The sequence below is a fragment of the Rhincodon typus genome, chromosome 1 (genome assembly GCF_021869965.1).
Source record: "Rhincodon typus isolate 14 chromosome 1, sRhiTyp1.1, whole genome shotgun sequence".
Classification (NCBI taxonomy): Eukaryota; Metazoa; Chordata; class Chondrichthyes; order Orectolobiformes; family Rhincodontidae; genus Rhincodon; species Rhincodon typus.
The window spans coordinates 126,786,065-126,801,047 of NC_063332.1; the positions used below are offsets into that span (position 1 = coordinate 126,786,065).

At 40.4% G+C, this 14,983-nt stretch overlaps 1 protein-coding gene across 1 annotated transcript in view; it reads left to right on the forward strand.

Moving 5' to 3' along the window:
• Positions 1–14,983, forward strand: part of LOC109938546 (calcium uniporter protein, mitochondrial-like) — a 123,947-nt gene that overhangs the window by 89,895 nt on the left and 19,069 nt on the right. Inside the window, exons 2-4 of the mRNA XM_048595305.1 lie at positions 3,811–3,886; positions 10,032–10,202; positions 11,348–11,452. Coding sequence (XP_048451262.1) covers positions 3,811–3,886; positions 10,032–10,202; positions 11,348–11,452 — 352 coding nt within the window. The remainder of the gene's footprint in view (positions 1–3,810; positions 3,887–10,031; positions 10,203–11,347; positions 11,453–14,983) is intronic.

The following is a 14,983-nucleotide window of genomic DNA, read 5'->3' on the forward strand; positions in this document are numbered from 1 at the left end:
CAATAACTGACTGGCACTTCCATTTTCCTTGGAGAGACTATCCCCTTCAACTGTTCCAAAAACTGAATATCTATTGCACTACTCTTGTGTGCATATTCTATGTGTGAATCTCTGTATGAGGAATAATTTATTTATTTTAAATTCACCTTTTACTAATTTGAACTGTGTTCTGCCTGTGTTACCAGCAAAGGAATGGAAAATTGTAAATTTGGAATATTAACTACTTTGTTTATCTCTAGAAGATAATATCTCAGAATGTAATATCTCATTTCTGGGATAAAAAGCTGGAGTTCCTCCTGTATTCCCTCATTGTTCAGGCTTTTGTCCTAAGGATTTAGCCTGTGACATTTTGGTGAAATAGCTGCAGCACTCCAGCACTGTCCTGGTGGCCTGATGACTAGTACTCCAGGTATGGTGGTGACCAGTGTATGATATAGTTTGACCATTTTCTCTTAGTCGTATTCTACAGGCCTATTGTTTGCCGGTCCACATTAGTCAAACGTGTTGCTTGTCAAATAAACCAGGACTCATTTAGCTCAGTTCTTGGTTATTTATATAAAACATAAAACAGTAAGCACAGGAACAGGACCTTTGGCCCATGAAGTTGTGCCAAACAGAACTAATCCCTTTTGCCTGCCATTGGTCCACATCCCTCCGTTCCTTGTATATACATGTGCTGATCTAAAAGTCCCTTAAATGCCCCTATTATATCTGCCTCCACCACCACCCCTTGACAGTGCATTCCACACTCCTACCACTCATTGTATAAAAAACTTGCCCCTCACATTTCCTCTGAACTAACCCTCTCACCTTAAATGCATATCCCCTAGTATTAGACATTTCAACTCTAGGAAAAAGATTCTGACCATTGACTTTATCCATGCACCTCGTAATTTTATAGACTTCTATTAAGGTTCCCCACAGCCTCTGCTGCTCCAGAGAAAACAGCCTAGCCTTTTCTAGCCCCTCCTTAAAGCTCATCCCCTCTAATCCAGGCAGCATCCTGGTAAACTTCTTCTGCACCCTCTCCAAAGCCTCCACATCCTTCCTGTAATGTGGCAACCAGAATTGAAAGCAATTTTTGCTTTGTGACATTTAAATGCCATTATACTGAATTTTATTTTTTTCTCCAGTGCAAAGCGTTTTACATCAGTCTGCTTTAAGCTTTAGCTATCGTTGATCTACCTGCTTATGAATAAAACCCTTCCATCTTCTGTCCTTTCTGAACAGCCTCTTCTAATTTGGTAACCTCTGCAAATTTGACCATTTTGCACTGGATTTTTGAATCCACATCATGTATATCAATTAAACTTTGTAGCAATTTCTGAGCACCTCAGCCATTTCTGAAGAAGGGTCTAGGCCCGAAACGTCAGCCTTCCTGCTCCTCTGATGCTGCTTGGCCTGCTGTGTTCATTCAGCTCCACACCTTGTTATCTTCAATCAAATAGTTGTACCCAGTTAAACTCAAACTCCAGGAAATTGGCTGAACAGTAGAAAACGGAAAAAATATGTTTGACTGGCAGCAGCATCTATCACTTGAAAGTGATTGTCTGAAATAAGTGTTAATCATTGTAGTACCCAAAGACACTTGTGGCATAGTGGTAGTATCTGTACATCTGAGCTAGGAGGCCTGGGTTCAAGTCCCATCTACTTCAGAAGTGTGGAATAACATCACTGAACAGATTGGTTAGAAAATATCCTTTATCACTGTAGTTTTAACTTGGGTGTGAGGCATGAGTTGTCTATATTGTCGACAGTGTCTGTTATCACAGAGTACTTTCTGAGCTGATTGCTAAGTTACAAATTTGCTGTTTTTTGTTTTTCAACAGCTGATGGGTGTTCTTCCTTTGTCTGTAAATAAGAGGCTCTCGCTTGCTCTGCCTTTAGATTAGGCCTGACTATATTCCGGCATTGGTACTGAAATCCTGTGCTTCAGTACACTGCTCCCCTAGCCAAGCTGTTCCAGTACAGCTACAACACCATCATGAGTGACTAACTGCTGACAGCAGAGACCGAGGAAGGCATCTGGAAGAAAAAGCCAGCTACCAAGAGCCATGTCCTGCAGTGAAGTGTCAGTGCCAGTTGCCACTGACTAAGGGGACTATTGGGCTGCTCTCTCATTAGTGAGACACCACTGGAGGTGAGTTTAACCTGAAGTTCACTACACCTCAGCTGAGGGGTGAGGTTGAGAAGGTAGGGACTTCCATGGCAATCTCAGCTGATAAGGGAATTGAACCTGCACTGTGGGCAACATACTGCATCTCAAACCAGCCGCCCAGCCAACTGAGCTATCTGACCCCCCAAGAGCCTGCAATACCATCAAAGAAAGCTGTTACTCACCCACTCCCTCCCTCCCCAGGACCTGTTCTGCTTTGAGTCAACCTGTGGGAGCAACCTTCAACTATTCAACTACAGAAGCCAGTGCAGCTACTGAATCTGACTGCAAAGCTCAACCCCTTTCCACTTCAGAAAGAGAATCTTCAAGCAAACCAGGCCTGCAATCATCTCTGAGACTGAGCTCATTTTCATCTTCACGCGTACCATTTATCTTCATTGAATTTAAATGTGTGTGTAGGTATTTTAGCTATAACTTTACATCTTTCTAATTGAATATCAGTCAACAATAGTTGCATAATAAACTGATCCTTCAAAACTTGTTTAAAATATAAAGCTTTGCTGCTCGTTATTTTTTCTTTTTAAAATTTAAACACTCATAAATTTAAAAAGTGACCACATATGAGCTTTTACAAATTCTTAGTTCATCGAGTACTCTGAGTACATGAATTCTCTGTGGTTGTGCCGCTTGTTTCTAAATATATTTTATTTTTGCTTCAGCCTTCATCCCCAGCTGAAGGTGTAAGAATAGCAGTCTGCAATTTGCAGCTTCAGTACCTCAAACATTTCTTTAAAATTCTGACTGCGGCTCCCAACGTTTTCTGGTTGGATTGGATTAATTCGGAAAATCATTCTTTTTCAAAAAAATAAGTTCAGAAAGGCTAAGAGCCTTGTTTTTATTGTGGGAATGAAAGGCTAAATGCTCTGCTGCACTTCACAGTTTTAGACACTTGAGAATTTCAAATCACTTTGTCAAGCACAATGATGGGTTTTTTTATAAGCTTTCTGTAATGGAATCTGTGCAATGGTTATAGATAATGCCTTTGATTCAAGGTTTTACAGTTGTAGCCATTATTGTTTCTAATATGCCTGAGATGTATTGCTCTGTGCTATTAGATGTCTCTTTTAATCATACAAATCCATTGTCAAAAAAATATATGCGCCTTGTGTCAAAGTTTGCTTTTAAGATACTCTTGTGACAGATTATAATTTTAAGTAATGTAAAACAAAATATTCAGTTTAGTGTATTTTAATTTTGACTTTTTTGTTTCCTACAGAATATACATTCTAGCAGAAACACTTCGCAATTTGCCAAGTGTCTGTTTTAGAAAAAAATACATTTTTGTCTTGCTGTTCTCCATATTTTTTTCTTTTTGGACAATTTTTTTTCTTAAAAGGCCCTTCAGGTTAGAACAAAGGTTGCCAACGGCCAGTATAGGAAGAGCAAGTTGACAACAATGTTGTCTTGAGAAATCCTAAAGGATTTCTCTAGCTAGTTGTTATTTTCACATTGTTGGCCCCATTGCTTTTTATTTCTGCGTAAGACCAACAATCCTGACCCAGACAAACACCTATACTTAGTTTGCCGTCATAAAGTATGAAATGTCCACTTTGAATCTAGCAGCTGAAAGTTTATGTTCTCATTTTGAATAAGTTAAAAAGTTACTCATACAAGGTATCTATTATGTTCCATAGAAAAGTGGACCTGAACAACTTTTCGATTTAAGACCATGTGGAATGACCTTTTACAGCACCGTGGTACCATCTGATGGTAAGTCTATGTTGTAATATTTTGATCATTTTAATGAGCTGTATTTTGCTAATGATTAACATGTGATGGTGCAAAGTAAGTGACCTCTAAATGTTTAACTATATTGTTTTCAGTAGTGTCAATTGTGGTAGTACTCCCATCCCTGAGTTATAGCTAATGGATTTAAATCATACTTCAGGATTTAAGCATAACCGGTTGCAACTCCAGTGCAATACTGAGGGAGTGTTGCACTGTCAGAGGTTCTATCATTTGAATGAGAGATTAAACAAAAGAGCCACCTGCCTTTCCTGTGTACATGAAAGATCCTATGGCATGGTTTATAAGAAGAAGAAGAGGTGAGTTATCCCTGGTGTTCAGGCAAATATTTATGCTTAAATTAACATTACTAACAGAGATTACCTGGCCACTGTCAGCTTGGGGTTTGAAACTTGCTGACTGGAAATTGTCTGTCATGGTCCCTACATGACAAAACTGGCTGTATTTAGAAGTGACTTGCTGGATGTAAGGTGTTTTAAGATGAGATACTTTATGAATGCAAGACTTGGAACACAGGAGTACGATTAATTCAGTGTAGTCCTGCCTCCTGTTCTACTTGCCATTCAAAGCGATCATGGCTAATTTCCATTTGTACAGAACCTTTGATGACTTTGGACAATCACTCAGTCTCTGATTTAGAATTGACAATTGATTAAACATCAATGATCATTTGTGAATGAAAGTTCTAGAAGTGTTTTTTTTTAAGTTTTGCTTCTGAAAGATCATTTTAAGTCTGCCTTTGTATTCTGTACTCCATAAATGGTGAAAGTACTTTCTCTTGTTCTCTTTTTTTCCCTTTTAATATCTTGACAATTTTGATCATATCTCCACTTGAGCTTCTAAACTGCACGATAATACCACCCCAATTTCTGTATGACATTTTGAGTCCAGATATTTGGGTAAACCTAAATTGCACTTCCTTCAGTTTATGGTGCAGGTTTTGTGGTGCAGTGCATCGCGTCTCTGCTTTTGAACCAGAAACTCTGGGTTCAGGTCCCACTCCAAGACTGGCTGCTCACAGAAGGGGGATTCATGAATCAGTTCAAAGAGATGAATAATCCACCTTCTAATTGTCTCAACACTTGCCCACTATCTCCCAAAGGGAAAAACAACTGTACAGGAATGCTGAAGCTTGACTTCCATCTTCCTATGTTCTACTTCTATAAATATAAAGGCCAGTATTCTTTCAGCCATTTGATTATTTTCCGTACTTGTTCACGACATTTTAATTACCTGTATATTCTAGTTTGTTTATTCTTGCATTTCAGTTTAGTTGCAAAAGGAACTTTTAAAATATTCAGTACAAGTAAATGTTTTACTGTAACTACACTTGTGCCAGGCAGTTAAATTTAAACTGGAAGGTTTATGCTCACTTTATCACTCCAGGAAGTACAAGCAATGTAGATGGATGTTGTAGGCCCCAAGCCAGTCACTGACTCCTCCTCCTCCTCAAACAATGTTTTCTCACCTGGCCACTTGCACAGCGCAAACTTCACACCCAAAACGGTTCTACTGCAAACAAAACAAGACTTATGGAGCAGAAGCAGTTTTCCTGAGAATGGGATTTGGAAAGCAATGTAGGAAAATGAGTGAAAAAGGATGAATGGGTGCTTTTGGCCCACCTGAAGAATTGGAATCTCTATGAAGAGTTAAGACAGGAGGGCATGAAAGTAACTCAGAAAAGGGGAAATTGAACCAAAGGTTGCCTTAAGTAGATCAATGATGATTCAAAGTTCAGCAAACTTGGTTTTAACTGGCAGTCTCAATAATCTGGCAAAAATGATAGAACTGGAATACCAGAAACTTTACTGTATTATTGCAGTCTCCGTGATGTCTGAGTAGTCAGTTGAGGGTGCTGGTAAGTTTTATTTAAGGCAAAGCTACATTATTATTTAAGTGATGTGAGTTATAAATAAAGTGTAATAGTGATATGTATAACCCCTGCAATACATTTCTGTTATTTAGTATGTGTGTTTTACATTGATTATGTAGACCACTTGATTACCTGGAATATTTGATTAACCTGCATGCTCCTGGTCCTGAGGGTGTCAGTGAATAAAATGTTTCCTGTACTTAAAGCTGTGTCATGGGTCTATCTCTTTTATCTCACCCATTGGAACTAGATTCGATTAGCATTTTAAGTTCTGTGGTTGAACAGCTTTATGCATTATCAATTCCAATTTCATTGAAACCTAGGAGCAGGAATAGAACATTCAGCCCCTCAAGTCTGCTCCACCGTTCTAGATCATGGCTGAACACCTACTTCAATGCCATATTCCCATGCCATTTCCACATTCCTTGATGTTATCAGTAACTAGAAATTTATCAGTCTCTGTCTTGAACTTACTTAATGACTGAGATTCTGCAGCTCTCTGGGAGAGTGAATTCTAGAGAGTCATCACCCTCTGAGTGAAGAGGTTCCTCCTCATCTCATTCCCAAATGGATTACTACTTATTGTGGGACTCTGTCTTGTGGTTCTAGACTCTACAGCCAATGGAAACTCTCTTTCTGCATCTACTGTGTCTAGCCCTTCAAGATTTTTGGAAGTTTCTTTGAGATTACCTCTCATTCTTCTAAACTCCAGAGAATACAGGTACACTCTCCTCAGTCTCTCCCGGTAGGACAATCCCACCACCCAGGAATCAGTTTGGTGAATTGCTACTGCTTTCCATCTGTGGCAAATTTAATCCTTCTAGGGAACTGCACACAATATTCCAGATACAATCTCATCTACATGTTGTATAATTGAAGCAGTTCTTTGTTCCTGTATGCAAATTTTCTTGCAATAAAGATGAACATTGGACATTGACAGCTGCCAGTCTTCCACCATTTGAGAAATACTCTGTATTTCCATTCCTCCTGTTTCATTTGAACTAAACTATTCAAATAATAAATAATACTGGAATTTGTTCAGTAATTCTTTCTGAGTTATATGTTTTTGTATGCAAATCTGAAATTGACCCAAAAATTACAAACATTATTAATAAAGCTCTAGATAAATTGCGAATCACAACAGAGTCATTGACCTAATTCAGTTCCCTATCATGCATCCCACCAGCATCCTGAAACAACGTTGCCATTCATGATACCTCATGTAAGATTAGTGACAGCCCCTTCTGCAATTTGTACACTGCTCCAATCTGAGAAAATGAATTCAGCCCTCCCTGGACAGGGAATGTTTTATCATATGTCTGTCTGATTATCAGCCCCTGCTTATCTTTAAACCATCATGGAATCCAGCCTGGTACTGATGGGTGGGAAGGCAGGGTTATAGATCTGTAAAAGATGCCAGGTTGGGGGCCTGGATTCCACCACTGCCGCAGCATTCTGGCATTTCACTTGTGAAGTCTGTGAATTGAGTAGAGTGCGTCCAGTGTTGTCTCAATCGATCTTCGAGTAGCAACCTAAACATAGTTATTTCAGTTGAGTATTTATTATTTTGGTCTGACTTCACCTGAATTAACTGATATAGAATTACATGAAAGAATGAAAATGTAAGAAAACTTTAAAAAGTTTGAAGGTGTTTAGCCCAATGGTACAATTCCTACTAAAGGACTGGATGTAGCTACACCATTGTGGTGTAACCCAATCAAAAGTTGCTCGGGCAAACAATTTAAAGCAAATGACGCTTTGGAAAAATGTAAAACATAGAAGACCTATCCTGTTTTTAATCATGTACAGGCTATGATATTACATTGCTCCAAAATGATTTAACCTCAGACTGCTTCCTGTGAGATAGACAACATGTTAACACTGACTGAGAGAAGTTAATTCCACACTGAACTGTAAATGTCAAGTCTCACATGGTGTTTTGACTCTGTGTAACCTGGACCATTCAAGTTGAGACTATCAATACGTACATCAGGATTCAAAGTACAGCTCCCAAAGTGCCCTCAAACATTCAATCATCGAGGCAACCATTGAAAGAAAAATCTACCCCCACCTTGAATGTGGCAGAGATAGAATCTTCCAGAATTTACATGGAGGCAATGGCCTCATAGTATTATCATTAGACTATTAATCTAGAGACCCAAGTAATGTACTGGGGACCTGTGATTCGAATCCCACGATGGCAGTATGTGGAAATTGAATTCAATAAAAACCTGGAATTAAGAGTCTTAAGTAATCTGGTTCGCTAATATCCTTTAGCGATCAACACAAAGTTCCCAACTTCACTATCTTGCCTTTGAGCAGTTTTGAAGAATCTCTTAAGTTAATATTCGATTTAATACCAGGTGTATTACTTTTTAAAATGGAGTTGGGTAGTTATCTGAAGAAGAAAATATTTGTAGAGCTGCTGTAAAATAAGACTAACTGAGTTGTCTTTTGTAGGAAGCCACATAAAGCAGGTAGGATCAAATTATCTTCTATTCTGCAATTGCTGCATGATTCCATGATTGCTTTTAGAATACTGCATCAAATTCTGGTTGTCCTCCTATAGGAAGGATGTTGTTAAACTTGAAAAGATATGGAAAAGATTTACAAGGATGTTGCTGGTGTTGTAGAGTTCGAGGTATAGAGAGAGGCTGAATAGACTGGGGCTTTTTTTCCCTGGAACACCAGAGGCTGAGGGGTGACCTTAAAGAGGTTTGTAAAATCATGAGGGGCATGGTTGGGGGAATAGACAAGATCTCTTCCCTTGGGTGGGGAGTCCAAAATTGGAGAGTAAAGGTTTAAGGTGAGGAGGAAAGATATTTAAAAAGGACAAAAGGGGCAACTTTTTCACACAGAGGGTGATCCTTGTATGGAACAAGCTGCTGGAAGAGGTGGTGGAAGCTGGTTCAATTACAACATTTAAAAGGCATCTGGGTGGGGATATAAATAGGAAGGGTTTAGGGGAATATGGGCCAAATTCTGGCATATGGGACTAGGTCAGATTGGGATTTCTGGTTGGCGTGGACGAGTTGGACCGAAAGGTCTGTTTCCATGCTGTATGACTGTATGTACAAGAGCAAAATGTCACAATGAATTCTTCAAGCTCAAAGTAAAAACTTTCAGAATTGTTTGGTAAATATTTAAAATAATGGATGTTTGCTTATATAAGCAACCTTGCCTGTGGAAAGTGTCCTCATTTCCCCACGGGCCGTAGGATTTTCTGCCACCAAGCCCTTTAACATTTTGGCAAAGATCTGTAGCTCGGGTTGTGGATGAGATTGTTGACTTGCTCGCCGAGCTGGCTTGTTCTTGTTCAGACATTTCGTCACCATGTTAGGTGACATCATCAGTGGAGCCTCCGGTGAAGCGATGTTATTCTACTCTGCTTGGAATTTATGCTGTCCGGTCCGTCATGGTGAGTAGTGTAATTTCCGGTTTTGATCAGTATGGATTTGAGTATGGGGTGCAATTCTGTGTGTTTGTTGATTGCATTATGGGTGGAGAACCATGTCTCTAGGAATTCCCGTGTGTGTCTTTGTTTGGTTTGGGCTACTATGGTTACTTTGCCCCAGTTAAACTGATGGCCTTCATTGTCTGAATGTACTGATATTAAGGAGAGTTCATCATGCCGAACATCAACTAGCAGGAAACGAGCACGTCTGAACGAGAACAAGCCAACTCAGCCAGCAAGTTGTCAACCTCACCAAACCCTTTATTCCTTTTCAGTCCTATTTAAGATGTGTTTTGTTTTAAATCAGGCATGGATTAGTAATTGGACTGTGCCAATTTATACTGACATAACCTATCCTCTTCCAGGGTAAGTTTCACTGGCAAGGTTAAGTGATCCAGTTTTGAAGAAAGATACAAAAGAAGTTGATCGAGCCTGAAAATAGATGACCAGTTGAGAATGGCCTTACTTTAGGCCTTCTGGTACAGGAAGCTGCTGTTTAACATAGCATCATCACAACAATTGGTTAAATGCTTTTAAAATCCATCAGATCCCACCATCCAATTAATCTGATTAAATAATTCTGATCATCCCTCTTTCCAGTGAGAGTCGAAAAGGTCCTGAAGCTTCTCATAAAATACTGATGAATAAACTCGGGGTTTACAAAACTGTTCGATTTTAAAAAGTTGACGGCACGGTATGGTGCACTTAAAAAGTCTGTTTCTTTGTCCGTTTAATGGCAGTTGAAGTAATACTAATGATCGAACTTTTCCGTCCTCTTCTAGAGGCAGCTGTTGAATACAAGCACGGATTTCCAGTAATCTCGGTCACACTTCCCTCCAGAAACGAGCGTTGCCAGTTTCTGGTGAAGCCACTTTCGATGAATGTTGGTGATCTTCTTCAGGACTTGAAAAGTGAGGATCAAGGCATCAGCAGGGCCATAATCTTTTCAGAAGGTGATTGTTATTCAGTGCGTTTGAAAGCATCCACTACACTGCACCAATAGAGTATCTTTTTCTGCTTCAGCTTTCAGCAATTAGACTAAAACACGCTTCATTTTGGGGTGGACAGGCATTGCAAAAAATAATATGTTAGTGTTTGGTGTATGCTCCCTGGACAGGGCTCTATGCCATCAGTCTTTATAGGTCCGGCCATAATTGGACCTGTGGAATTGGATTTAACTACTATCTTGACACGCACATACCTTAAACTGTACAGGGAGGCTTGGAAATGTGAACTTAGCAATTTGCCGCTCAATTGAAGAGTGGAATTTGGTGGTGGGAGATGAATGCAGAACCATTTAATTAAAAGCACAGGAAATTCACAATAACTAATGCTAATTGTTTGCTGTTATATTCATTGATTTAGCGTCACAGCTATTAATCACAGAATTAAATCATCTGGTACTCGGAACACAGGATTAGCATTAGTTTCAAGAGATGAGTCATGTTTTGGGACTGCAACTTAACCTTTATCGAATTTTTCCATCTGCAGGATGAGATAATTGAACATTTTTAATACTGTAATCTCTAAGATAAATGTCACACCTTATTACCTAGTGATCTAAAGATATACACATGCACTCAATAATATTTGTATAAATTATAAATCCTGTTACGTGTCCACGCTCATTGAAAGTATAATATGGTGGTATGCTTTGGTTTGCTCTAATGTGGGAAATAGCCACCACGTTACATCATTTGTGAACCAGGTAATAAGCTTCAAAACGTGCATTACGTTCTGTTCCTCATTCATAATGAATTTGGGTTAATAGTTAGCTGTAGAAAGGAGTATATCTTGGCTTATTTTATGTAAATAGTATGACAGAATGCCACCAAGGTGACTATGGTACTTGCCTGTTGAAGTTTGAAATGCCTTCATTAGGTCTCAATATAGTCAGGGAAAACTATACTTCAGCAGGACAGTCAATGTTGCTCATGCACTGCAGTCATATCTCCTGTTCTTGGTGACATTCCTTCAGCATCTGACTTTGCCAGTAGCAGATCCCTGGGAATAAAGAGGTGGGGAAAAGCAAAAGATGACCAGCTTTTGTTATGATTTACAAACTCTTTCTTTACAACTAACCTTTGTTTGCCTGCAGATGGCACTAGAGTTTCAGCCACAACACCGATGACCTTTTTATTAAGAAAGAACTTTGAACTGGTTATTAATGAAACAAAGTATTTTATAAAGCCCCCATCTAGAGGTAAGAAAGATTTCTTGACTGTGCCTTGGACAAGGTACTCATTTCCTTTTCACGATGTTTGAAAATCTTGATGAACATAAACCTCTTTACAACAATCTTAAAAAGCAAGCCAGCGTGTGTTCTGGAAGTTTCTCAGATGTTGTTATTTAAAAAGTTTGATCATAGTTATGTGACTGTTAATTCACTCCATAATAAACTGAAATGTTCTGAACCTAACTATAAATAAGGTTGGTAGGATGTCAGGCACAATGTTCATAGCTGTTCCCAGATGTTCTGAAGAGCATTCACCTGTATTCAATGAAGTCAACACAGTGTGGAGCTGGAGGAACGCAGCAGGTCAGGCAGCATCAGAGGAGCAGGAGAGTCGACGTTTTGGGTTTACACCCTTCATCAGGACTCTTTGGCAGATAAGGGTGGGGAGGGAAGTATTTCCTTGATTGTGGCAAAAGTGGCAGAGGATAATACGCTGGATGCGGAGGTTAGTGGGGACCCAGGGGGATTCTGTCCTTACTTTTGTCGGGGCGTGGGGGTTTGAGGGCAGAAGTGCAGGAAATGCAAGAGATGCGGTTGAGGGCATTTTCAACCACCGGAGGGGGGATGTTACGGTCCATTAACTAGGAGGACATCTGGGATGTCCGGGAGTGGAATGCTCCATCTTGGGAGCAGACGTGGCGGAGGCAGAGGAATTGGAAGCAAGGGATTGCATTCTTCCAGGAGGGTGGGTGAGTGGAGGTATAGTCTAGGTAGCTGTGGGAATCAGTGGGTTTGAATAGATGTTGGTGTTGAGGCGGTCACCAGAGATGGAGATGGAGATGTCCAGGAAGGGGAAGGAGTTATCGGAGATGGTCCAGATGAATTTGAGACTGGGGTGTTAGTAAAGTTGATGAACTATTCAACCTCCTCATGGGAGCATGAAGCAGCACCTATACAGTCATCGATGTAGCAGAGGAAGAGAGCAGGGGTATTGCCAGTGTAACAGCAGAAGAGGGACTGTTCTATGTATCCTACGAAGAAGCAGGCATAGCTGGGATTCATATGGGCACCCATTGCCACCCCCTTAGTTTGTAGGAAGTGGGAGGAGTTAAAGGAGAAGTTGTTCAGGGTAAGGATAAGTTCTGTTAAGCGGATGAGGGTATCGGTGGAAGGGGCCTGGTTGGACCTGCAGGAGAGGAAGAAGCGGAGGACTTTTAGGCCGTCTGCATGGGGATGCAGGTGTAGAGAGACTGGATGTCCATAGTGAAGATGAGGTGCTGGAGGCCATGGAATTGAAAGTTTTGGAGGAGGTAAAGATCATGGGTAGTGTCCCGAATGTAGGTGGGGAGTTCCTTAACTGGGGAGGGTGGGGGAGAAATGAAGTTGAGATAGGAAGAGATGAATTCAGTGGGGCAGGAGCAGGCAGACACAGTGGGTCGACTGGGACAGTCAGGTTTGTAGATTTTGAGAAGGAGATAGAAACGGGCAGTGCGGTGTTGGGGAACAATGAGGTTGGAGGCTGTGGGTGGGAGGTCACCTGAGGCAATGAGGTGATTGATGGTTTGGTGGTGAGAGGTGAGATCATAATCGAGGGCACAGTAGGAGGAGGTATCGGAGAGTTGGTGCATGGCCTCAGCGATGTTAAGGTCAGTGCGCCATACCACCACTGCGACCCCCCCCCCCCCCCCAATCAGCAGGTTTGATGGTGAGGTTGGGGTTGGAGCAGAGGCCTGCATGTTCCCTGGGGGAAAGGTTGGAGTGAGTGAGAGGGGTGGAGAGACCCAGGCTATTGATGTCGCAATGGCAGTTGGAGATGAAGGGTTCGGGGGAGGGTAGGAGGCCGTGGGGTGGTGCCAAAGGGATGAGGTTTGTTGGAGGTGGGAGAAGGGGTTGTTAGATGGTGGGTTAGACTCCCGGTCAAAGAAATAGGTGTGGAGGCAGCAGAAAAAGAGTTCAACATCTAGGTAAGTACAGAATTCATTGATGTGTGCGCACAGTGGAATAAAGGTGAGTCCTATGTTGAGGACTGACCTTTTGTCTTCAGTGAGAGAGAGATCTTGGGGGAATGGCGAAATACTCGGCAGGGCTGATGAAGGGTATAAACCCAAAATGTCGGCTTCCCTGCTCCTCTGATGCTGCCTGACCTGCTGTGTTCCTCCAGCTCCACACTGTATTGACCCTGACTTCACGTCTGCAATTCTTGCTATCTCCTGTCCTCAATGTAGTTAGGCATCTTTGCTCCACATTCATTGATATCCTAACCTGACAAAACTTTATTGATCTTAATCTTGAAACTTTCAATTGATCCAATATCCACAGCCTTTTATGGGAGAGTTTTATATTTCCACTATCGTTTATATTAAAGAGTTTTCTCATTTCACTTGTTAGTGGCCCAGCTCTAATTATAAGATCATATCACACTATTTTATTACATGCCAGTTACAGTCATAAATGAGCCAGAACTTTATGTATTTCTACCTTTTTGGACCTGGGTTGGTGTTATCAGAAATTTGATTCAGTATCAAGATCTGCACTATTGAACTTATGTGTCTATTTACCGTTTATATTAATTGCATAGCATCTGAGATCATGTAAGTGCTTGCCCAGATGTATAAGGACACATTATTAGAATCACCCTAGTTTCTCTTTTTGGACTTTAAGGGACATCACACAAAAGAAAATACAAGCCTTTCCCCAAAGTATAAGGATCATCCAAAGCCAATTGTGGAATGGTACAAGTTAAACGATAAATAATGTTCTAAGGCTGTGCATTGTTCTTGGAGACTTCCCAGGTCTGAATTGTCATTTCATCTCCATGATCCACTCACACTGCGTTCACTCTTACAACTAGTGCTTATATGTGTAAAATACAGGATCCTTTACTCATATTTATTTTAGTGACTGACAGCAGATCAATCTTAAAGTGGATGCCATTATAATTTGGTTCACTCTGTATCTTTAGAAGAGCTTGAATTTCTTTTATTGTAAATTTACCATACCAGTGCACACACCTGTATTTTTCCCTTGCTGGCTGCTGCATCATCTTCATTTCACCCATTATCTTGTGCTATTTTATTCAAATCATAAACTGTAGCTTTCTGCATGTGACATTTGATGGCAAGTGTGGAAATATATTTACTTTAACAAAGCTATGTTTGGGTACATCAGTGTTGCTACATGATAGAAATGTGCTATTACCACATATTCTAATTGTGTAACTTTAAGTAGTGCACACACGTGAATGGTTTAAAACTCCCATGTGGCTAAGTTGTTGGCAGAATCTCAAAAATGTTTTATCCAACATAGATCCCTGATGCCAATTTTCTTAAAACACAATTTCTGGCCTAGATGTGTTGCAAGCCATGATTTAAAGTTATTTTTTGGAAATTTATATTTTTGAAAAGGCTGCAAATTAAAGTGGAAGCTATTATTTCATTATGAAATTCCCTCCTTTAGTTTCAATCCCTTTCATTGCCTAACCCCTCCCTATTTCAGCTCCTGATCTCATTACAGCCTTGGTCCAAACAGAGACAAAAGAGCTGAATTACAGAGGTGAGG